This window comes from Pimephales promelas, chromosome 18, assembly GCF_988280905.1.
Source record: "Pimephales promelas chromosome 18, fPimPro1.hap1.1, whole genome shotgun sequence".
NCBI classification, from domain to species: Eukaryota; Metazoa; Chordata; class Actinopteri; order Cypriniformes; family Leuciscidae; genus Pimephales; species Pimephales promelas.
In genome coordinates this window covers 30,783,733-30,810,442 of record NC_142786.1, presented here as the reverse complement: position 1 = coordinate 30,810,442, position 26,710 = coordinate 30,783,733, and the positions used below count along the sequence as shown (strand labels likewise).

Sequence of the window (26,710 nt, the reverse complement as noted above, 5' to 3'; positions counted from 1 at the left end):
GTGGAGCAGCAGAGAGGAAACCAACTTGACAAACTCAACCAGAAATAATTTGTAGAGAAATAATTGTTATACTGTCATACTGTTAATAGAAACGGGAAATCTGTAAATTACTGTCAGTTCTGGATAGCAATATGTAATGTGGTTCACCTGCAGTTCCTGTCCGAAGCCTATACTCAATGGTGTAGATAACAAAATTATAGATTTATTATTTTTTCTCTTTGTCTTTTTTATCAATTTGATACAACATTATTCTATTCAAATTGATGTGATATATAAGTTAGCCCAAAAGTTATATAAACTACAATTTTCATCATGGACTACAATTTGTAAGGTCTCAGGTCAGAAGGAAAATATACTAGATGTAAATTACAATGACTGTTTCAGAGTCAAACTTTTCACCTTTGACTCAAACATTTCATGTAGAACAGCCACTTTAAAATATTGAGGATGTAAAAATAGCAGACATACTTCATCTCAACATCTTAAGTGCTGTTTAAAAATATGGCTCATGATGACATCACATTGTCATAATACGTGTAATCTGATCTGAGCATAGCTTAGTTGTAATTACTACAGGACGGTAAGCATTTTTAAACAGATTTATGATTTTTACATTAGAGGAAACATATTTGACTTTCAGAGGCAGACAAAAGAAATGTATTCTACCAATAATAATAACTTATTGACAGCTATTGCTGTATTTGCTGTGGTTCTCCGCTGATGTTCTCGACTCCTCCTCCCTGTAAGTCATTTTGAGTGCCTCGTTGTCCTGTCACATTTTTTGTAGCTTGTCAAGTGGAGAGGTATTTCACTCACTGTGCCATCAAGAAGGTTTGATCGTTTCCACATTTTTCCACAGATTTATCAGATGACAAGCTTGGGAATAGGGTATGTGATTTGACCCTTTTATGAACTATGTATAGTTCAAGGAAACATTGAGTCAAGTTTTAACACACCTACTCTTAAAAATATATATATTATTTCTGCAATATACAAACTGAAGTAATGGTGTACAAACAATTCCCAAATAATATAAATATACAAATATTTAGTGAGTATATATATATATATAGGTACAGTTTATCTACAACATTAATGAAATTATATATTTATATATATATATGTGTGTGTGTGTGTGTGTGTGTGTGTGTGTTATGAAACCTTTCACTAGCAGTATAGGTCTATGCATGTCTTCTGTTTGTAAAACACAACCTACAAATTTGTAAAAACAAAAAAACAAGCTAAAAATAATAAAAATCTTTACAATGAATAAATAATAATAATAATAATAATAAAACGCCCTTGTGTGTGTATGAAAACAATTAAATGAAAGAAATGCATTAAAAGGCTATATTTTTTAGGTGAGACAGGGCTTCAGTTCCTAAAAGAGAAATTGTTTAGCTTGAGGATACTGATAGAAATCCAGTTTAGACCTGCATATTTCTCAGGGATTCAATGATTTTCCTCTGTAATCTGCTCGTGATAGTTGTATTAAAGTTAGATTGTCATATTAGTGTAATAGAATCTAACTTCCAGCGGCTTTTTACACTACATCTGTGAGCTAATGGCTGATAAAGACACCCATAAAACGTTTGACAGGAATACAGGAATCAAGCCTGTCAGAATAATCGCCCTCCCAATCCACTGGCAAAAGGGGGTTTAACTCTATGTGTCCCAGAGCAGTGAGCCGGTTACTGTCAGGATACTGAGCACAGAGTGAGTACAGAGAGGGGATTTCTATTCACAGAATATATGCCTGGCCTCAATAAAACTTTGCCTATTCTGCCTTTAGCTCTCTCATACGGAGATATCACACACGATGAGGATGTAACTGGGCATGATTAACTGGATTATAAAGGAGACAGACAGTACAGCAATAAGTATTCAGGTAAGGAACCACCATAATTGATTTCTACTGTTCATTTTCATACTATATTTTGTACACTAGAAAGTAGAGAGTCTACAAATTGAAAAGATTTCCTTTATGGGTTACAGCTATTGATGTGAATAAGTCCAGAAAAAGTCTTTGTGATAAAAAAAGATCTTCATGATACAGAGAGTAAAATAATTAATGTGTAAAATATGATATTATTTTTAATATTATATGTTTATTTGTAGCAGCACAGAAGGGGTTTAAAAAACGTTCACCTAAAAAAAATGATAAAATGTGCATTTACTTGTGGAAAAAAGAACATCGGCATCATAAAAATGTAATGTTTCCTCAGTAAAATTCACAGGAATAGTCATGCTTGTGTCACCCCGTACCATAGTGAAGTGATTTTGTAACACCCTCAGGGGTAAAATAGACAGGCCACGTGCATGACTGCCTCAGGGTGGTTCATAGGATTGATCTTCCTGACCCTCATAATTTCTATTGTCAAGATTCCAATTTTCAGACACGGAACTTTGGTTTCATACTTAAGTGTAATGATCAGTTTAATTGTTTGACTTAAAATCTAATTACTCTATTAATTACTGCAGTAAACTGCATTCAAATTGGAGTGAAGATGGCTTTTAAAACATGTTTCCCAGGAATAAAGAATCATTGAATATTAAAACAAAACAAAATGTTTTATTAAAAACATTGATTATTAATAAAATTAATTATTAAAGCAATTAATTACAGGGATTTTTTATTTATTTATTTATTTATTTTTACCACAGATGAGGATTGCTCATTGCCTAAAAAAAACGTTACTGTGGTAAAAAATAAATAAATAAATAAATACTTTAACACAGTACCGGGTACTTTAGCATTTATTACTTAATGGATATGCTGTGTTGGTTGCCCACAATTGTATTAATATTAGGGCTGTGCAAAAATTAATTGCGATTAATCGCATCCAAAATAAAAGTCTGTGTTTACATAATATATTTGTGTGTGCTGTATATAATTATTTTGTATACATAAGTATATATTTAATAAAATGTGTTATTCATATATAAAATATTTATATAATATAGATTATGTATTTATTTATATATACAGAATTTAAGCGCAAATAATTCTTAAATAATATACATGCATGCATAGGTATTTATATATACAAAATAATTAGCACACACAAATATATTATGTAAACAAACTTTTATTTAGGATGCGATTAATCGCAATTAATTTTTGCACAGCCCTAATTAATATATAAAACACAATTGTATTAATATAATGTTTTTACAATGTTTCTGCAATGCTGTTATTAAGGATCAGTCAGGATGTACTTAGAATGTCAAACATGAATGCATTCTTTTAGAGACATGTTTTCAAAACTGAATATGAAATGTATAATACGATTCATTTGCAGTGTGACGGCGTGAAAAACAGGAAGGATGCGGTGTGTTGTGATGTTGTGTCTCCTGCTGCTGATACTGTCCTGTAGTGCTAATGGCAAGAACAGAAGAAAGAACAGACAGAAGCCTGACAACACTGTCATGCAAAATGAAGTCAAAAGTAAGTAAGGTCTGTCTGTCTGTCTAATCAAACCTAACGTTTTTCAGTTGTTGTTGTTTTTACAATTGCTTGAACCAATTTCTCAATACTTTGAAAATACTTTTTCAAAACTCTTCACATGGTGAGTACAGCAGCAGTCTATGTGGGCTAAACTGTGGATCATTTTCTATTGCTTTGACACAAAATGCATTCTTTACCTATTACATTCTTTACCCAAACAGTCAACATTTGGGGACAGGCGCAATGGCATCTGTCACAGTAGGAGACATTTCACAGGAGGCAATTGGTGATTTTTTGGAGACAGAAAGATTACATAAAATCTCGAAGTCACCTAAAGGGCCTTAACATTCAATCTCAGAATGTTTTAAGGGGAGTTCGAGGGTATGGAGTGGAGCCATGCCACTTCTGCTACTGAGGGTGATCTGAGCCCATACCTTCCTAAATGGTATGATGATCTTGGATTATGTCGGTGTCCAAAATAACGGTCTCCCCTATTCCTTTCGAGTTGCCAGTCTCCTTTGTCACTGCTGGACCTGTCCAGCTCCAAATCTCCTTCGTTGCTGCTGGTTAGACCCAGCTCCAAGTGTCCTTCGTCATCACTGGTCCTGCTCAGCCTCCCACTCCCTCCTCCTCTGGCTCCCTTCAGACACTTGACTCCTTCTTCAGTGGCTCTGCCAAGCTGCTTGGATCCGCCTTGGGCTTCCTGGTCCACAGCCTTGGTGTGCTGATCCCCTGGCTCCACTTCAGGCCTCCGAGCCAGTTACTCCCCTCGGCCCACCGACCAGTCAGCTCCACCTAGGTTTCTTGCTCCCTTGCCACTCCGACTCCACCTTAGTCAGTATTCGCTCTGCCTCCACCACAGACTTCAGGGCCAACGACTGCGCCTCATCCTCCATTGGACTCCTCAGTCAACACCCTGGCTTCAACTCAGCTGCTCGTCACCGCTGCTCCACCTTGGCCTCCTGGTCGTTTCAGTGTCACCCAGTCCCTATGATCTAATCGACATGAACAACTGATAATATAGGAAACAGCAGATAATTGTACATAATCAATTGCACGAATGTAGTGAAGCATTAGCCGCGTTTCCACCGCAATTACCAGGAACTATTATACAACACTACAGAGGTACAACCAGATGATAAGAGCAAATCATTTTCTGACTCAATGAGAGCTGCCTGTTTCAGTACTATGGTACGGTCTAAATCCTGAAAATAATCAAATAAATAACGAATTGACAACAACTCTGTCACCCAAAGATTTTGTCTCGTCTACAAACCACGTTTTGTCACAAAAAAAACACCCAACAATTAAATAAATAAATATTTGCGCCAATACCGAGCGAAGAAGAGAACACAACACATGAATATGGACGTCAGACAGGAACTACTGCACACTTTTTGCGCGACGATCTGCTCTGAGGAAAAAATTGCACAAAAAAAAAAGAAAAAAATAAGATTTGGTGTCCTCAACCCATGCGTTGCGATGATTGGCTGTACTCATGACATCACTGAGTTTGAGTCGCGCGACGGCCTGGATATCTACTAGCAGGCTAGATATTTTTCTGGGCTCGGCGACGCGTCTGCGAGCGTTTTCGCTGGGTTGTTGGCTCTTTCATTCTAACAGATTGGCAAGCGTTCATCGTTCGCTAATAAGCCCCGTTCACACCGCCAGCGACACGCAGCGACAAAGCGACAAGATCCCATTCATTTCAATGGAGCGCTGGCGACATCCGGCGACACGAGCGACAGTGACCGTTGGCGACAGAATGTGGGCGTGTCAAGCGACAAGAGACAAGCGACAAAAGTTGAGAATTTTCAACTTTATGCAAATGAGAAGCGATTTTCGCGAGCGACAACCAATAGGAAAGAAGACTTTCAGTGGAGCTCAGCTCACGTCACCGTCTCGAATGCAGTGCAGGCAAGACAGAAAGAAAGAGTTTGAGGACGATTTCACTGTTTTAAATGATTTGACTGTAACCACATGGATAATAAAATGATGCATGGAAAAAAAACTGTCGACCGTGAGTTTAATTCATACATTTAACGTTATAGTTCGAGTGTTGTAATTATATGATGCACGTTAGCACTGCTGCAGTTCATTTTACAATTTCCCCTGCATTACATTGACTATTAGGGACAAGAAAATTGATTATTTGTCAAATTCGAATGACGTTTTTATAATTTGTGACAGTATGAGTGAGTTTAATTTGTTCATTGATCGATCGTTTATCTGGTAATGATTTAATCCACTGAACACAGCTGTGGAGATATAAAAACACTCTCCCAACAGCACATGGTTTCTTTTTAGCCTTAAAGGTCATTTATTCCCAGTCAAATTAAAATTATATATCACTTGTGATGGTCTTTTGTATAGATATGGCCAGACGTGCAGTCTACCAATAACACAAGAGCGACAGCACTACGAACGCCCACAAGCGACATCACAGTACAGAGCCTAGCGACACAGAGCGACAAAATCGCTGGCGGTGTGAACGGGGCTTAATCCCCCGCGATTTGCACGCGATAACACCCTGACCTGTCGGCGAGCTCAGCGATTTGCAAATCGGGCATAAATCGGGCTTAAAATCCTGTAGTGTGAACTTGGCTTCGTCATGGATCGTCATGTAACCAAAAAGGCGGATGTTGACGTATGGTCAAAAGACGTCAGTTATATGACTTCTTGGGATGAGACTGTTAGACAAATTGCTTTTATCATTTGCACCAGAGACAAGATGATGTGGAGGTTGAACATGTTTTTAGAATTAGTTTTGATCCGAGAAATGCAACAAAGCGTCATTGTTGTTGTTGTTGTTTTGTGTGTGTGTGTGATTGTTGGGTGGAAACTACTTGCTAGTATGAGTTGATTCAAGACATGCATGAAGTGTTTTGGAAGTGTTGGTGCATTTTGGGCGTGCTTTACAAAACTAAAAGTTGGTTAGGAGAACTGTGTGATTAAATTAGAAAAAGCTGTTGTTTCTTTTTTTTATGCAGCTCTGTTCTGTCCGGTGGAGTTGGCCTTTTTGGTGGACAGTTCAGAGAAAGCTACAATACTTCTGTTTGAGAGGCAGAGGGATTTCGTGTTGCGCTTCAGCACCAGGCTGATGCAGATGCAGGTGCCCGGCTGGCATATGCGGGTGAGAATCGCCGTCCTGCAGTACAGCAGCAACGTCTTAGTGGAGCACAACTTCCGGGACTGGCAGGACATAGATGTGTTCCAAAGCCGAGTGGATGCTATGACCTACATCGGCCAAGGCACCTTCTCAGCTTATGCCATCTCGAACGCCACTCAGCTCTTCGTCCGAGAGACAGCGGCCAGCAGCTTAAGAGCGATGCTTCTGTTGACGGATGGGATCGACCACCCGCGCAGCCCCAGCGCTGGGACTGCGGCTACAGATGCAAAGATCAACAACATCCGTATGTTTGTCATCGGGCTGTCGGGATCCACGCGAGACAACGGTAGACTGAGGTCCATCGCCAGCGCACCACCTCAGCAGCACCTGTTCAGCCTCACTGACCCACAGCTAGATGACAAGCTCTTCAGGGAACTGGTGAGTGTTTGGAGTATGTTTTCACCTCGAAGGCATAAGATATAGTTAGGATGCATTTCCACCCAGCTAACAGGACATATACTCAAAACTTTGACTGACAGCATTCTGGCAAGGCATTAACAAATATTCTTCCAGTAACATTCATTAAGCGCATTTTGGTCTTCTATAATGTTCTCAGACATTAGTAGAAATTAGAGCCAGACCGATATATCGGCCGGACGATATTATCGGTCGATATTAGGCATTTTTCAAAATATCGGTATCGGCAGTCATAATGGCTGATAAATTAATATTTAAAAAATGAAATAAAAACAGACGAAACACGCTTCAATCATCTCTCCTTGGCCTGTTATATTGAAAATGTATGTTTTACAATTTGCAGTATGATGTTATCTATTGCTAAATTATTTATTATTAAACTAACCACAAAGCTAGCTAATGCCACTATCATCAGTGGAAGACCGCTAACGTTAACATTAATGAGCTTGGAAACCACAATGAACTTTTTCTGCCTAAATAAAGTAATGATTACTGTATTTATAACCAGCATATCTCTAGTTACAGTCCCTGCATTGTAAAATGTAAGTTATACTTGCGAGGAATGAACATTTAGACATAGAGAAAAAGTATCAAACGTATCTTGTGCAGAAAAGTTAGCTTTTCTTTTACACGTGTGTGAAATCCAACAATATTTAATAAAAAAAATAAAAAAAAAATCGGCCGATATATCAAAATATCGGATTTTAAAACCCAAAAATATTTGTATCAGCCTTCAAAATCCTTTATCGGTCGGGCTCTAGTAGAAACCTTTAGTGGTCCTAACCACTCATTTGGAAACTCATATCACAATTCCATCATGGTATGTACTGTATCTGTCAATGGTTTATACTTTTGTGCATCAGTCTTCAATACTCTCAATGTTTTCTCTTTTACAGAGTGAACTTGCGAACACAGTTGTAAGTACAGTCGTCTCATAAAAATATTCAAATACTCAAAGTTTTTCAACAGTTTCTCTGTTTTTTCAAACTGGATCTGAGATGTGATGGATAACAGTCATTTTACTATAATGACCAGCTAACTGTAGGCTACATTATCCTACTTATTGCATAAATGTTGTTGATAAATGAAAGTATTTATAAATGTCTGCAAAACTACAAAGCACGATTTAAAATAGCCTAAATTTTCCTAAATTTTAATAGTTACCGCCCAAGCACACACAAAATAAGGCAATTCCTGAAACATGTTCGAAGAAGGGGCTTCATAGAGACAGAAACTAAATTGAGCTTTACTTACAGACTAGGAAGGGAGATGTTGCAGTAATGTAAAATATGTGAAAAATAATGTTTTTTTTTTAACATTCAACCATGAAATCCTATTCGAGACAGCAAAATCAGGACCCTTGTAAAAGGTCATAAAATGGCCTATTTAAAATAAAATAAAATAGTTATGGTTATGTTTGGTTTTATGGACTCTTACTGTTATATTCTGTTTTGTTTCCATTGGTTTCAGTTTTCCTGCTGTGTTTAGATTCGATTTCCTGTAGGCTTCTGATAAAATCCTTGTTTGTTTGTATAGTAACGTATTATCATCAGCCTTGTTATATTCCCTGTTTGGATATGCCCTTTGTCGTGTATCTTTTGTGATCATTAAATTTATTATTTCTGTGCCACCGTGTCAACAATCATACACATGACAAAAATAAAATAAAGTAAAAAGTAGTAAACACTGTGATTCCACATAAAACGGCAATGGCATACTGACTGTATCATTTATCTCTAACGGCTTGTTTCTCTGTTACAGTGTCCTCAGCCCAAATCGTGTCTGTGTGATAAAGGAGAGAGAGGTCCTCCTGGAAAACCAGTGAGTTCATATCTAAACCAGTTTGATAGCCCAGTCAGTTCTCATCATATCATATCCAGCTTTATCAGCAGATTGATAAAATAGGAAATAATTGTAGATGTTCATAATCACAAAAGTACCAACATGATTAATATGTCATTGGCTCTTATTTTAAAGGAGTAGTTCACTTAAAAAAAAAAAAACTTGGCTGATAATTTACTCACCCCCATGTCATCCGAGATGTCCATGTCATTCTTTCTTCAGTCGAAAAGAAATTAAGGTTTTTGATGAAAACATTCCAGGATTTTCTCCATATAGTGGATTTCATTGGGAACCAAACGGTTCAAGTTCCAAAAGAGAGTTTGCAAAAACTGCAAACTGTTCAAAGGGCTTTAAACGAAATCATAGGAGAGTCATGAACGTTATGAAAAACTTAAACTTTGTTGTTGTTTTTTTTTAAATGAGCGATCGCTTCGCTTGATAAGACCCGTATTCATCGTCTGAAATCGTTAAAAGCACCTTTGAACAGTTTGCAGTTTGCACTGAAACCGTCTTTTGGACCTTGAACCATTTGGTTCCCAATTAAGTGCATTATATGGAGAAAAACGCTGGAATGTTTTCATCAAAAACCTTTATTTCTTTTCGACTGAAGAAAGACATGGACATCTTGGATGACACGAGTAAATTTGCAGCAAAAGTTTTTTAAAAGTGAACTACTCCTTTAAACAGTACAGCCTGGGTTATTACATTTAACTAAAACTAAAACCATAAAAAATGATTCTTGAAATAAAGGTATCACTTTATTTTGATATTTTGTCTCTTTTGGAAATTGTGTTAACTATAAGTACAGTAACCGCAGCTGCATGTCAACTAACTCTCATCTCTGCTTAATATCTGCTAACACTTTATTGTGATGGTCCTCCAACAGACACTAGCAACTACATGTCAACTTATTCTAAACCTAACCTTACCAGTCTACTAATAATGAGAGTTGTACAGTAGGTGCAACGTTACTGAAATAAAATACCGCAAATTTTAACTGAAATAAAATAAAACATCAGAACATTTGTTTCAGACAGTTTCAGCAACAACAGCATTTCTCATTTCCATTTAGTTTACTTGAAGTACTAAAATAACCAAAACTAAAACTTAAAAAAAATAAAATAAAAATCACAAAAACAACAAAATTACTAAAAAAAGTAAATTAAAAAAAAAAATCTCTCTCCACAGTCTCTTCACATTTTTTTTTGTCTAATCAGTCTCTGAATACTCTGAGACCTCAGACGTCTGATGTTGAAGACAGTTTCAAACACAACAGTAGATCCTGGCCTGATCCGTGCATATGAACAAACATAGTTGGAATTGTTTGAGGAAGAATAGTTAAACGGCAGTAATCCTCTCTCTGAGCTGTGTTTGATCTAACAATGTGAAGCGGTTAACCCCATCGCTCTGAGTCTGAAAGCCCTGGTTTACAGCCAGAGCAGAGCAGGTGGATTCAGGACGATCAGAGAGGCGGTATGTGAAAGCGTAGGAAGCGTTTCCCACACTGCAAGTGTAGCAGGTGCTGGAGCATTCAAGAGGACCCCTGTGTGCTTTTAAATGTGTGTACGCTTCACAGGAGGGTCAGGATCACGACCAAGGCCCAGTTGTCCAAAAGTAACCTAATCAGATTTCGGCTGCATCGGGGTCGTTCAAAAGAAAAAATGGATTTTGAAATTGGATTAATCTCAAATTTTCAGAATGACCACCGTAGGTCACGTGACAAGAACCAACCACAGCAACGACAGACGTCACCGGAGCGCAACCGCCCTAGCGCTTTGGAAAAAGGAGAACGCGGCGCGCCTAGCGTTTTCTGCGTGTTTTTAAGCACGATATGCGAACCATATTGTTCAATTACACAAAGCAAATTGTATCCAACCATGCTATTTAAAATGTATGTTTGAAGATATTTTGCCTCCTCATTCTATAACTTCTTGTAAATATTAGGGGAAACCAGGAGATCCAGGAGTTGATGGGCCTCCTGGTCCTAAAGGATCTAGGGTAAGTCTAACTTTAATACAAATTCTGTGTTATTTTTTGTTTCCTAGGATGAACAGAGTTGTGATTTTTGATTGGAAAATTGTATTTATAATTTATTACATTAAAAGATAGAGCTGACATGTATGTACAGACCAGAATCAAGTATGGGGTGTTTTGAACCTGGCAACCACCCACTACACACTAGAACTGTGGAAGCGAGTTGTGCACAGGCAAAAACCACTTGTATTTCCCTTAGAACTTGAATTGTTCTCAAATGTGATTTTAGGTTGTTTTTTGTTTTTTTATTCATAGGGAGAAGGAGGTTTAAATGGACGTCCAGGATTAGAGGGTATAAGGGTACTATATCCCAACATATATATTTCTTTATTATTATTATTATTATATTAGTATGTATATTTGTTTTGCATGTTTGCATGTTCATTGGTTGGTCTGAGCGATCAAGTCTCTTCTTTTGTTACAGGGAAGACCAGGACCAAGAGGAGAAAAGGCTAGTATATTTGAATTAATGACAGTGTATTTAGTCATTTTACTGTACAACTTAAAGATATTCTGCTTGTCAGTAAATTACGAAAGCTGTTTAATCCTGACTGATGCTTTTAAAACAGATTCAGGAGACTACGTCATGCCTGAGGATGAAGCGCTATATATGATATTAGAAATGGGACAATGAAATTAACGTTCACTCTCTCTCCGTATAGGGAGGGAAAGGAGAATGTGGCACCCCGGGGGTTAAAGGAGATCAAGTACGTTTTAGTAAATTATTATCTTGATCTGTGGTCTGCGCCCTACAGTCTGTCATGATGATCCTGCTGTTCTTCATTCCCACAGGGCCAGGACGGACCTCCTGGACCACGTGGACAAAGAGGAGATCAGGTTGCCTTTTTTATCCGCTTTATAGTGTTAAAAATGTTGGGATTTGTAAGATTTAAAAAACTTTTTTTTTTAAATAAGTCTCTTATGTTCACCAAGGCTGCGTTTATTTGATCAAAAATACTGTATTACTGTTTTCTATTTAAAAAATTTTTTTAAATGTGATTTATTCCTGTGATGGCAAAGGTGAATTCTTAGCATCATTACTCCAATCTTCAGTTGCTCACGAAATATTTATTATTATTATCAATGTTGAAAACAGCTTTGATGAATAAAAACAGCTGAAATAGAAAGCTATTTATACCTTTTTTATATCAATTTAATGCATCCTTGCTGAATAAAAGTATTAATTCCTTAAAATGAATCATTTTAACTAACCCTAAACTTTTGAATGGTACTGTATAATGTTAAAAAACGCTTTATATTTCAGATAAATGCCACTCTTTTAAACATTCTATAAATCAAATAATCCTGAAATAAATTCGCACAACGGTTTAACATTGATAATATATGTTTCTTGAGTAGTGAATTAGAATATTACAATGATTTCTGAATGAGCATGTGACACTGAATATTGGATTAATGCTTTGACATCACAGAAATAAAGAACATTTTAAAATATATTTGTCACGGTTGTGGTGCAGGTTGAAGAAAAAGCTGAGTCAAAACCTCCAATACAAATATTTTCTGAGCTTCAAAACAGGTAAAGGAAAGCAAACTGGTAGATTGTACAGACAATAACCGACCAAGAATAACTGAAAAGAACAGATGCAAATTAACACGGATGATGATGAAGAACAGGTTGTGGAGACAAGGATTCTGGGAAGTGTAGTGCAGACGAGGACTGAGAGGTGCAGAAGAAGACTGTGACAATATTCAAACAGAAAATTGTAATAATATTTCACAATATTCCTGTTTTTTCCACTGTATTTGATCCCTTGGAGAGACTTCTTTTAAAATTGTTAAATCTTACCGATGCCAAACTATATATGTGCATGGATTTACCCTGATATTATTAATTTGTTGCATTTTACATTATTTTTTATAAAAAGTCATTATACGGTGCCTAATGCAAAAAAGGTACTATTTGCTATTTTATCAAATATTTTAATAAAGAAATAAATGCATAAATAGACGGCATAAATGAATCAAATGTTACCATATTTTTCTTTGATTAGTATACGCTGTTTTTGTTTTAATTGAATTATTATTCAAATAGATAATAAAATATTGATTATTTAATTTAATTACAGTAATGAATGGAGAGTAACATACCTCCCAAGCTCATGAGGAAATGATCCGGCTCACACAGTCAGATATCCTCTCCTGTCTCCCTGCACTTATGGAATGTGATTGAGGGATTAAGTGCTGTTCTTACACCAATGTAACACAGCTAAAGAAGTGAATCCAGGCCTACACGCCATTGTTCCTCTCTGACAGGTTTCTTTGTTCCTCTGGATTAGCATGGGGACAGGGGGTACTATCTCCTGCCCCCCTACTTCAATCTCTGTCCTTGTGGTTTTGGTTTGATGACAGTAGCCTCATTTTTTTTGACCCGATTCAGATTTAGAGAGCTTCAGTTTCCCACACGGTCTATTCTCTGGTGTGTCTGGCTGTCTTGAGTCCAGTTTAAACACATTATAACTGATGGCATAGCTTGGTAGCGGTCCAGTACACTGTAAAAGTCCTTCAATATTTAAATAGACACCCTAACTCATAGATCATAGATGTGATTAGTGTGAAGTAAAAGATATAATAGACTAATAAATAAATGTCTACCTGTTTCAGGGACTGATCGGCAACCCTGGTGATTCTGGCCCTGAGGGCCCTGTCGGATCCAAAGTAAGGATAATGCATGATCTCATCATTATGATGTGATATTATGAATGGAAACATCATGAAAATGATATGGATCATGGAATGACAGTGACATCTTTCCCAGGGTGAGAGAGGACCTAGCGGACCCACCGGACAACCAGGGGACCCAGGGGTCGGGTTTCCTGGTGCAAAGGTAATGGCTTTAGATTAGTTCATTAGTTTTGATTTTCAAGTTTTAATATATGGTTACACAACATTTCAAGCAGTGGTCTGTAGTGACATGCTACATTTTTATTTATATTTGTCATGCAGTGTATGTATATTATGAATAATTGAGATAACAAGACAATTGTCACACCACAGAACTGTTTCTCTTGTTCAGTACTTTTTTCTTTTAATATTTTTATTTGTATTTCAGCAAGGATACATTAATTTGATCAAATGTGACAACAAAGACTTTTACGTGGTCACATAAATTTAAAATTTCAAATAAATTCTATTCTTTGAAATTTCTATTAGTCAAAGAATCCTGAAAAAAAACGTATCATGGTTTCCACAGAATTAAGCAGCACAACTGACCGCTTGATAATAATAAGAAATGTCTTTAGCAGCAAAACTGAAATGATGCTGAAAATTCAGCTTTGCATCACAGAAATATATTACACACACGCACCTTTGTTATTTTAAATTTTAGTAATATTTTACAATATTGTAATACCCAATACTGTTTTTACTGTACAGCTATGGTGAGCATAAGAGACTTTAACATTAAAAAAATTTATATGGACCCCAAACTTTTGAACAGTAGTGCATCAGTATGCAGTTTTTATTATAATTAGAATGATATCATATCCATGTAAACTCTGTGTTTTGTAAGGGGGAGAAAGGTAGCCAAGGCAGACCTGGGCCCATCGGGCCTGTTGGGATAGGGGAGCCGGGAATGCCTGTAAGTGAAGTGATTCGGGCATCTTATCCACTGGGTATGTATAGTATAATGTGTAATGTACTGATATTTAATATCTGTTTAGGGCCAACCAGGACCTCAAGGAGTTCAAGGCAACCAAGGGTTTCCAGGAGAAGGTTTACCAGGGCCAAAGGCAAGAGTTAACAATGCAAACGTCCTTCTGCCTGCCCCTTGTGAAAAATAAGTGTGCTTAATTGTTTTTAATGTGCACTTGAAGTGTAATTTACATCTTAAAATTACATTTATAAAAAAAAACTGCCTTAAGTGTACACTTTAATGACTGTTTCTTTAAATATTTAAGTGCACTTTTTAAAAATGGATTAAAAAGTAAATTACAGTACAATTAAAAGTACATTTTAATCCTGTTTTAATAATCTTTTTCGTGCTTTAAAGAAATGCACTTGTTTTGATTTACATATTAAAGCGCATGAGAAGAATTTTGATAAGTTTAGTTTGGTTTTCGATATTTCATTTTCACATTTTTTTTCATAGTTAATTTAAACTTTCATTAAAAGTTCAGACTAAATTGCAACTTCATATATACTTGCATTTAAAGTATGTACTAAACATAAGTGTGTAATTGAAAATATATTTAAATATTTTATTTTACCATAATATTTTAGCATATTTAGTTAGATTGTCAGTACACTTTAACCATATTTCAATGGAAATAAATATGAAATTACATTTAAAGATGTATCTAAGTCATACTTAAGTGGGTCAAAAAAACTAAACTATAATTCACTTTCATTTAATTTTAAAATAACATGTAATTAAGTGTGTGAAAACATTACATACATTGACACACTCGGGTACATCCCAGTGTATAATTTCTTTTGCTATGTAAAAATACTAGTATGCTAAAGTGCGCGACTTGATTGACATCTAATTATGTACTGAATAATGTAATGATGCTTTCAGGGTGACCGGGGTTTTGAGGGTCCTAAAGGTGTACGTGGACCTCCTGGGTTTAGCATCAAGGGTGATAAGGTATAATACATTATCAAAAAAATATATTAATACATTGTATATGCTGTCGTGGAGCGTAATCAGATCCAACAATAGACACTGCTCTAAGTACTTATTTTTCTCTTCTGTAGGGTAACACAGGGGAACTGGGTTTACCAGGACTGATGGGATTTCCAGGAGAAGGGATCCAGGGTGAAAAGGTAAAGTTCTTATCTATCCATATGTTGCTTACATTGTTTGATAGCAAGTCACAGTACAGCATTTAATTTGAACATGTGGCATCTCTGGCTGCAGGGAGACCTGGGACCCATTGGACCCCCTGGACCAAGAGGCCCCACTGGAGTGGGCATGGTGGGCCCTAAGGTGCAGGCAGTGTGTCTGTGTGTGTGTGTATGGTTAGTTCATGTAAACCCTACATTATGGGGACAAAATGTCCGTATGAGGTATTTTTTTTGGTCCCCATTAGGAAAATAGCTTCTAAATCATATAGAAGAATAGCGTTTTTTGAAGGTCATTTCAAAAGTTATTTTCAGAGCGTTTTCTGTGATGCGAAGGTTTAGGGATAGAATATACAGTTTGTACAGTATAAAATCATTATGTCTATGGAAAGTCCGCACAAAACATGGAAACCCAATGCATGTGCGCGGTTTTTGAATGCAAGACATTTTTATATTTCTATGGTCATAAATAATGCATAAAGACTCTTAAAGGGATAGAAATTCACCATCATATGGTTTCAAATCAGTGTATTTATTGTTAAATAAAACTAATAAAAATAATTGTCAAATAAATATGAAATAAAACACAATAAATATTAGATATAAAAACAAAAATTGGAAGTTCTAAATGTCGCTTTGGCAACTAAGTGAAATACTGTAAATGTGTTGTAAATAATGTCACTGTAAAAGCTAAAATGGCTGAAACTGAAATGAGTATTTATTAAAGCTATATAGAAATAAAATAAATAATATTCAAATAAAACAATATATAAATAATACTGCAATTTGGGATGAATTATTCCACTATCAGTGTTTGTGATTGTATAAATGTTCCCAGGGAGATCAAGGCTTTCCAGGGGAATCTGGGCCACAAGGTGAGAGAGGAATAGGAGAACCAGGACCAAAAGTATGTCCGATTTTAATGTCCCCTCACAAACCGAATCAAATATTATCTATACGACCACATATTTAATATACTCTATGTTTTATGTAATAGTGATATCGTTGTTTCATGAATTAAGGGTGAACCAGGACCAGATGGAGCACCTGGCATTCCCGGCATCCCAGGTGAAGATGGCTCCGTGGGTCCAAAGGTACAGTGAAACAACTTTCTTGTAATATGGTTACTATATTAACCAATGGACCGTCACTTAAGCTACCCTTAACAATTAATGAATGTCATATAAACTAAGTCATAAGTTTTAAGGTGTGCCTTAAATGTCTACACATTTCTGGGGCCACTGTGACTGTAACACAGTCTTATTTTTTGACTACAGGAAAGCTTCAATAATGCAGTCATGCATTGCTTTCCTATATTGTTTCCTCACCCGGGCATTTCTGTCTTTTCTTTATTATGTTAGGGTGAGATGGGTTTGACTGGTGCACGAGGTCCAGAGGGCTTACCTGGGAAAGGAATTCCCGGTGAGAAGGTACAATGACGTATCTTACTATACGGATTAAGTTAGTTGAAAAGCATCTCTCATGGTTAAACAGCGAGTTATACATTCAGTGAGTCGAGGAGTTAATATTTGCCCTTTTGGGAAGCAATGTAATATATTTTCTCTTTCTCATATTTTCTCGTTCTCTGCGAACGATAAAGTAGTCTCACACAGGTTGTAGCCATTTCAAATGGTGGAAAGATATGTCACAGATGAATCTCATAAAACCAGCCAAGTCCAGGTTGTATCACATTGTTATCAAAAGAAAGTAACGCAAGTTTGGGGTCAGAAAGGTTTTGCCTTTGTGTCACACTATTTTAAGGTGTCCCTGTTACAACGTAACTACACATTTATGAACTAAATCATATGAATTAATAACATGTACTTACACTATAAGGGCTAGAATTAAGGTTTGGTTTAAGGTTAGTTGTGTGTAATTATGATTAATATACTGTTTACTACAGTAAAATAAAGTGTTACCGAAATTAATACTTTTGTTCAGAAGAGATGTATTCAATAGATCGAAAGTGAGAGTAAACACATTTATAAAGCTACAAAATAGTTTTGTTTCAAAGTAATGCTGCTCTTTTGACCCTTCTATTCTTCAAAGAATCATGAAAATTAAAACGTATCACAGTTTCCTCAAAACTATTAAACTGCACAATTGTTTTCGATATTGATTAGGCCTATTATAACAAATGTTTCTGGAGCAGCAAATACATTCTAAAATATGTATGTTATTTTAAATTTTATTTTGTATTTTGGATCAAATAATATTTGTGAGCATAATTAAAAAAACAAAACAAAACATAATAATTAGGGCTGTCAAATGATTAATCGCATCCAAAATAAAAGTTTGTGTTTACATAATATATGTGGGTGCACTGTGTATAATTATTATATATATATAAATACACACACATGCTTGTATATATTTAAGAAATATTTTCATGTATATATAGATTTATATATAATTTATATTAAATGTAAATATGAAGATTTTATATGTAAATCATATTTGTATTTGTGTATTTAAATACATATACAAAATAATTATACACAGTTATTTTGGATGTGATTAATCGCGATTAATCGTTTGACAGCCCTAATAAAAATGTAATGTTGTAATATTATCGTATGTTGTATATTTTCTTAACATCAACCTTGAAAAATGAGAATTACAAAAAAACTCAAAAGTAACTGTTTTAAAATATGCTGTCGCATGCGTAGTCCTAAAAATAGCCTTCATTTTCCTGAAAAATATGCCATTTTAATATCTTATGAATCTCTCCACAGGGTGACAGAGGTGACAGAGGATCTCGGGGTCTCCCGGGAAGCTCTGGAGCGCCGGGACCCCCAGGGGCCAAGGTGGGCGGGACACATTTAACCTTTACATTTAATTTTGCAATGTGGAGGTTAATGTCCAGGTTATGTTTCAAGGTCTGGAATGTCATATTTCATGATCAGATGTCTTTTAAGGAGTTCATAAAAGGTCTTTAGAGTTTAGTTGTACACTTTTATTGTTGCTCATAACCAATAATTTAACAGTCGGCCTTGGGTTGTGAGAATATTCATCCATAAACCCATAAACCAATAATATACATTGCATTTCCTGGACTGTCACTAAAAAGTTGTTGGAAATAGGCACAAAGCAATAACTCTTATTTAGGACATGCTGGATTCAATATATTATTTTTAAAAATGATCGGTATTGATAAAATATTTCCCTTAATTTATAGGGAGAACCAGGGAGTTTAGGTATGATGGGGTTACCTGGACCTCCGGGTCGAGGATTGCCTGGTTCAAAGGTACGAATGTCTCACAAAGTGCAAATAGAGATGCTATTCACACAAATTGTAAAAAGAAGTAATATCCTGTTTGTACTAAAGGTGAATAAGGCTAGTGAATATAGCTTTTTATTTTGATCATTCTTATCTATGTTGGTTGCATGTGTATTGTTAGGGTGAGCCAGGACCTGCAGGCCCCTCCGGTCCTGTGGGAGAGCCTGGTGTTGGGACTACAGGCCCTAAGGTTTTAAACACAAACACATATTACATAGTTTAATAGGAGTTTTTTTTTATTCTAATAAAATCTACATTGACATGTTTTAGGGTGACAGAGGAAGTCCAGGACCAGCGGGGCCACTAGGAATGAAGGGGGAGGGTTACCCCGGACCACGGGTGCGTTAAGGAGACGAAAGACGTGATACGAACAACGCAGAAAACAAAAGCAGTAATATCTATACATGTGATATATTCTCAGGGCTTTCCAGGGTTGCCTGGACTGCCAGGTGAATTTGGACCTGAAGGACAAGGAATTCCTGGCCCAAAGGTATTGGTCATTATCCAATTTTAAAATAAACAATTGCTGACTTTCTATCTTTCAGAAAGTGAGCAAAGTAAGCATTTTTGCTTAATTGATGATGTTCACAGGGAGACAGGGGCTCACCCGGAGCTAATGGCCCTTCAGGGCCCCCAGGAATTGGACTGATAGGACCAAAGGTTCAATATCACTACTTAGAACATACTGTACGTACAGCCAATGCACATTTTATGTTGATTAACTCTTATGAGATTTGTATAGGGTGCAGTTGGACAGCCTGGTGCTCCAGGTCTTCCAGGCCCTGTAGGAGAGGGAATTCAGGGTCCCAAGGTAAGGCTCCAAGGCTCATTAAACGGTAGCTCTATCAACTAGGACGGACTTAAAGCAAAACATAACTATCATACAAAGCTGAGAACTCTAAATAAAAATGTTGCCATCACAGGGAAACCCTGGGTTTCAAGGGCCCCCTGGTCCAAGAGGGCCTCCAGGTGATGGCCTGCCAGGAGAGAAGGTACTAGAAAGGCAAACACTGACTGATTGTGTTATATGTCAGGATGGTTAATAATATAATACTGTTCAAAGGACAATGTAACAAAGTCTGATGGTTTTAGGGTGACAGAGGCCTAGTGGGTGAGCGTGGGAGAAAAGGAGAGAGAGGAGAACATGGAGTACCTGGACAATCAGGAACCAAGGTAATATCCAGTTATCAGTTAGCAGAGACTCATTTCATGGTTTACTAGGCAGCCTTGTAGTTGAGACCAGCTAATTTGAGTCTAATGGCGCTTTTCCACTGTTGGTACGACTCGATACGGCTCAGTATGGTTCGGCTCGCTTCGCTTTTCCACTGCGTGGTACGGCTCGGCTCGGTTCGCTTTAGCTCGGTTGCTTTTCCACTGCAGTTAGTACCGCTTTAAAGTGGGTGGGATTATAGACTGATCGATAACAGTGGTGGCTGCTACTGGCTATTTAAGTCTATCGGGTTTGGTTTCTTGTGTTGATGTCTATTGGTCGCAAATACAATGACGCTGGTAGTGACGATTCTGTCTGACCAATCAGTGATCTGCAGTGTTTTACGTCACATTTTAGTAACAGTACGGTACGCATGGAACTTCAACAGACCAGGTACCAGTTAAAGCGAGCTGAAGCGAGCCATACCATACCGTACCATGCAGTGGAAAAGCGCCAAAGCGTCCCCTACCGAGCCGTACTGTACCATGCAGTGGAAAAGCGCCATAAGTCCAGACTGAAACCGGTGAATGTTGAGTCAGAGTCGAGGTTGAGACCAAAGACCACAAAACATATCTATAGTGTTGTAGTATTCAAGACTGGACTTGGGGGCTCGAGTCAAGACCAAGTCCAAATGCTCCCAAGTCCATAACATGACCATAAAGACTCAAGACAGAGTATAGTCGAGTTCTACAACACGGTTTCAAAATTTCAATTCTAGTCCTGGAGGCATTACAAGTAGAAAAACCACTGATCAAGTTATAAACACAGTTTGTTATTCACAATCTGTTAGCCCTCAGGTGCTCTTCGGTCAATTCTGACCGAAAGATTTTCTGTTTTGAATTTCTAAAAATCACGGCTTCATCGGAATGTTATGAAACTTGGTGACTTTTATGGCATTATGTATGTGAATACAAAAAAAATTGAGGTCATGATCCAAGCATGCTAAGTGGTCGTAAAAAAAATAGTCACACTTGGTCTTTGGTCAAAAATGACCCCATAGGAAATGAATGGGAAATTGACAAAAACACAAAAATTCACAAATTTTTATTTATTTATTTAATTTTATTTACATTTTTTAATAAAAAATCGTTTTTGAAATTGTTTCAACTATATATTCAAATCCACCAAAAAAAAAAAAAAGTGTTCATAAACATCTGGGGAATTCACATAGAGAGCTGTACATGCCATCTAGTGGTTACACCATAATTCTACGCTTTTTCTCTATACTGTCACCAGATGGTGCTAATTTTCTTCAAAAAAAATATTTTTTTTCTGAAGGCCTAGACTCTATATTAAACTAAAATACTGCATTAATAATTTTTTTGAAAAAATAATATACATATAAAAATATATAGATATTTTTTTCCATGGCAAAATAGACCATAAATATTGCATAAATATTAATAAATTCAATCAAATTGTCTCAAAATACTAAATTACAAAGAATAAATATTATAGAACAAAAATAAATTGCATTGGTTTTACTGGGATGGAGGAAATTTAATTTTTAGGTGTTTTAGAAGATAACAAGTGTGACTTTGAAACAAAGAGCACCTGAGGGTTAGTTATTCACTATCATGACTATCATTATTCAAGTGCAGTCACATTAACAAAAAAAATCCATATTGTAGCGATGAATGAAGCACTTCTCACACAAATGTCACTTCCAAAACCAAGCTTTTTGTTGCGAATCTGCTTGAAGAATCCGTTGCCGAATTTGTACGGTGAATTATTTTACCATCACATGCAATTCATGCAAGTCTGTTAAAATTCACCAAACAACTTTAAACGTGACCGGACATTAACTCTAATGTAACCTCAACATTGTAGCCCACCTTTAATTCAGTTCCTATTTACCTAAAGCAGATGCTTCAAGATAATGTAGAATATACATACATTACCCTGTTACTAATAAAATTCAACTTAAATTGTGCAGGGAAAACCAGGAGAGAAGGGAGATCCTGGCCTATCTGTGAGTCAAAACATTTTTCATAAACACTTTCTCATCAGATTCTCACAATAAATAACGTACATTGAACTTCACCCCGCAGAGAGAAGAGGTTATCAGAATAATCCAGGAAATATGTGGTATAAAACCATCCCTACCACTCAAACTGCAAAACTATATAGAAGTTGTTTAATCTGTGTTTGGTGGAGGCTTACTCTTTTTGCGTTTTCTCTCAGGATGTGGTGTTAAATGCCGGACGAGTCCTCTGGAGCTGGTCTTTATCATCGACAGCTCAGAGAGTGTCGGTCCGGAGAACTTTGAGGTCATGAAGGACTTTGTGAACGTTCTGATCGATCGCGTGTCCGTGAGCCGAGAAGCTACGCGTGTTGGGGTGGTGCAGTACAGTCGTGTTGACGTGGTGGTGGCGAGTCTACAACAGCTGTCTGACCAGGCTGGCATCAAAACTGCCGTGCGCAGGATGCTGTACCTGGGCGAGGGCACCTTCACGGGCAGCGCCGTCCACCGGGCCACTCAGCTCTTTCAAGCGGCTCGGCCCGGCGTTAGAAAGGTTGCAGTCGTGTTGACGGATGGTCAGGCCGACAAGCGCGATGCGGTGAGGCTGAAAGACGCAGCAGAAGAGGCTCACAATGCTGGGATTGAAATCCTCGTGATTGGTATGATGAACAGAAGTGAGTCCCAGTATGCAGAGTTTAAGCAGGAGATGAACATTTTGGCATCTGATCCTGATGAAGAGCATGTCTACTTAATCGATGACTTCATGAGACTGCACAGTACGTACTCCTGTATTTCTTTTAAATATGGTGCACTCGGCTAAATATTTCTATGCTAACGTTTTGCGATTTTTTCAGCACTGGAGATTAAACTGCTAAATCAGATCTGCGAGCGTGATGACGGACTCCTCAGCCCAAACGGCAAAACGCTCCTTCCATTTGGGCCTGATCCACTTCCAGATGGAACTGAAGCTTCCACCAGTGATTATTTCATCACAGTAGGCAAAGAGGTCATTTTGCATACTACAGAAAAACACCGTTATACATTAAAAAGAAGACGCTAGACAGATAAAAATGTTTTTCAAAGAGAAATATTAAGCTTTTCAGTCAAATTAAAATGGCAGAGCGACGCGCATGATGTGGAGGGGAAAAAAACAAGATGTTGTGAGCACAAATTCAAGATTCGCGCCCATATTTTAGGTAAATCATGGCCACGATTTCCCTAAGATGAGGGAATTAATTAATTAATCAAACGTGGCCATGAATTAAGTCAACTTCTATATCCATGGCGATAAAAATTCACTTAAAATGTGTACTTTTTTAAAAGGTCACATTGATTTTGTGATGTAACCATCAAGTAAAAAAGTAATAACATATATTCCTTACACCTAATCATTATTTTCAAAAACATTTTTAAATAGATTTTCTAAAATAAAAAAGGAACAACTTTTTCTCAAATATCTAATCAGTTATAAATATTAAGAAATTAAAGCTACACTGTGTGATTTTTACCCCCATCTAGTGGTGAAAAGGTATATGACCATCCAGTGAATATTAGTTTCTGTTCCTCTCAATTCCAATTTCGTTTTAACTCCTACGGTGGCCAATGTAGTCCAAGATTAACATGGCTTCCAGTTCGACCTCGTCCATGAGTGTTAACTCAAACGTAAACGCGAAAGGCGAAGCTTTAATTAACGGGTATGTCCCTCTTTGGCTAATTTACTTTTAAAGATGGAGGGGCAACATGGCGACCGTTTACCCGTATGTGTTTTCAATGGCATATTATACACTCACGAGAATACTTTATTACTTGAACGAAGTAAATATACATTAATGAGCACATATATTTTTACACATAAAGAACTAAGTGTTTTTAGCTAAGAAGAATAAACTAAAAGAGTTACACAGTGTAGCTTTGAATCCCTGCTCATCACTAAAGTAATTTATTAAAGGTCATTAAATTTACATGCATTTCTGAATAAAGTAATAGATCTGGACACAAAATACTGTTAATAATATCACAAAATTTGAACAGAAATGACAAAAACATTGATATGGAGAAAAAGTAGCACATTAAATGATTGATAATCATAATGCAAACACCAACTGAAGGTGATATTTTGCTGGAAAGAGCTTCTGTGTGCACTGCCACAATGCCATACAGTCTGAAATGTTTTCTTTATCACAGGCTGAACTTCCAACAGAGTTTGAGACCACCCTTTCTCCTGAACAACCAGATGAATATTATGACACAAACTGGAATACCTTTGACGAATCTGTCAATGAGGGCCCTAAGGCGACAGAGGCCCCAGCTGCAGATAAGATGGGACACCAGTCCTCCATCTCAGTAGTAGGACCCCAGACGCCCATAAACTGGCGGCATGTTCCAGAAATCAGCCCTCCTCCACGAAATCTACCTGCACTGCCCCCTCAGCCTGATGCCGTCATGAAAGGTAACTGCACTGGCAATTATCCATCATCCCGGATCACTTCTTGAGCATTCACATTTAAATTTAGGTTTTGTTCAAGTACTTCAGATCTATGTTGTTGTTTTTCAGATGTAGACTGTAGGCAGGGATTGGACCCTGGGCCATGTAGAGAGTACAGGGTGATGTGGTACTATGACCCGGAGGCCAACTCGTGCGCACAATTCTGGTATGGTGGTTGCCAAGGCAACAGCAACCGCTTTGTGACAGAAGACATTTGTATAAGCGCTTGTGTGCAGACATAACACACCTTCACAATAAAGCACAGGGCTTCGTTCAGTAGACAACTTTGCAGTCAGGCACTATGCATTTTCATTGTAGTACATGTCTTTTATGAGAACAGTAAGGAATCCTAAACTGACTGTAGATCCGATTTTGGACCAACACTACTTTAATTATTGTTTACTAGACTTTATGAGAATAACATGTATATTCTTCCTAGTCGCACTGAAAGTATCACTAATTTCTCCATTTTAAATAATCTTTTTCTGTATGTTGCATCCTTAAAAATACAGCATTGTAAATATTTTTTGTTAATTGTGATTTCCGTCAACTTACTAGTGAATTTCCACAAAGTGGTCAAAAAGAGGAGATGGTACTATTCCCCTTTGTTTTCGAAAAATTGTGAAATATGCTTATATACATCATTTGGGGTCATATGTGGTCATCACCGGGCAATGCAGCAGGGAGTCAAATTCAAGTTCAGTTCATTTCTAAAGCATATTTAGTACCGGCCGCTGGCCGACCAAATTGTGCTGTGCAATAGATATAGGCTACAATCAATAATCACTAAGAAACATTAAAAACAGGATAGAAAGCTGAGAGTTTTGAGGGCAGATTATTCCACAGAGTGGAGCTCTATTTCCCATTTTTTTCAAGCGGGAAATGTGAAGGAGGTTTTTTTCCCGATCTAAGTCCTCGCTTAGGAGTGTACGGGTGAAGGAAGTCCATCAAATAAGATGGTGCAAGACTATTTAAAGATTTGTAGACCATTAATACAATTTTATGTTCAATTCTATACTGAACAGGTAACCGATGTAGAGATCTCAGAAGGGGTGTAACATGATCAGATGTTTTACATCCCTTCAGGAATCTAGCTGCTGCATTTTGAACAACTTGCAGATGGGAAATTTGAGTCTTTGGAACACCATAATATAGAGTTGCTGTAATCCAGCCCAGATGTAATAAAGGCGTTAGAAAGAAAGGTTTTAATTTTAGAGAAAGAGAGAGCGAAGATTAAAAGAAATAAAATGAACTAGAGCCCACTACAGAGGCAATTTGCCTATAAAATATCAAGCCGTTGTCAATTTCCACACCCAGATTTTGCATTTGGGATGAAATGGCAAGATTTAAGAACCCAAGATAAGAAAAGTTTTGTATTCTAGTTCCTGAGGGGCCAAAGACAAGAACTTCCGATATATCGGAGTCCACCAATTATTGTTTAACTGCAAAGTATTTTTGTGAAAAATATAAAATATGCATTAAAAAATACATTATGTTAACTTCAAAGCTAATGTTAAGAAGCTAAAGTGACCCACCCTCATTAAACTGTATAAAGTCAAATTTAACTGCATTTTACAAGTGTATGCCACTCTAAATCCATGATTATTTTAATGGTCTTGCAATGTAAGTAAGCATGTACATACACTAAGATGATACTATAGACCAATATATTATGCAACAGAAAAGTATTGCACACAATTACTAATACTATGTACCAGGAAGTACTTGTATTATATTAGTTAGATTTTTAAACAGAATTTAAAAATCAAGGATGTTTATCCATATATCATTTTTCACATTTCCTTAGCAGTGAGCATGACTTATAATAAAAGACAATTATCATCCAGAAGTCCTTTCCGATATAATTAATGACATCCAAAGTTTGGATTAACTTGTTTTACATTTAATAGATTTGAACGAATATTCTCAACTTGAATTTTTTACGTTCGGGCCGTGATGAAGCGAACCATTGTGTTTCCGAAGCTTATGTTATTAATGTTTTGGAGTGGACAATAAAGTTCTAAGTCTGTAACTTTGCAAAACTTGTTTTAATATGTAT

The 26,710-nt window shown here is 36.8% G+C and overlaps 1 protein-coding gene across 1 annotated transcript; it reads left to right on the top strand.

Moving 5' to 3' along the window:
- Positions 1–3,305: 3,305 nt before the first annotated feature.
- Positions 3,306–26,456, top strand: col28a1a (collagen, type XXVIII, alpha 1a). The gene is made up of 34 exons (XM_039680755.2): positions 3,306–3,448; positions 6,439–6,995; positions 7,931–7,951; positions 8,796–8,855; positions 10,821–10,874; positions 11,166–11,210; positions 11,335–11,361; positions 11,573–11,617; positions 11,703–11,747; positions 13,533–13,586; positions 13,687–13,755; positions 14,440–14,508; positions 14,591–14,659; positions 15,448–15,516; positions 15,627–15,695; positions 15,790–15,858; positions 16,552–16,620; positions 16,736–16,807; positions 17,075–17,143; positions 18,449–18,520; positions 18,892–18,960; positions 19,115–19,183; positions 19,264–19,332; positions 19,415–19,483; positions 19,585–19,653; positions 19,736–19,804; positions 19,917–19,985; positions 20,086–20,166; positions 22,140–22,175; positions 22,255–22,291; positions 22,388–22,942; positions 23,021–23,172; positions 24,351–24,615; positions 24,721–26,456. Exons 1-34 carry the CDS (start codon positions 3,328–3,330, stop codon positions 24,891–24,893), a joined length of 3,507 nt encoding a protein of 1,168 aa, XP_039536689.2. The 5' UTR covers positions 3,306–3,327; the 3' UTR covers positions 24,894–26,456.
- Positions 26,457–26,710: the final 254 nt, after the last annotated feature.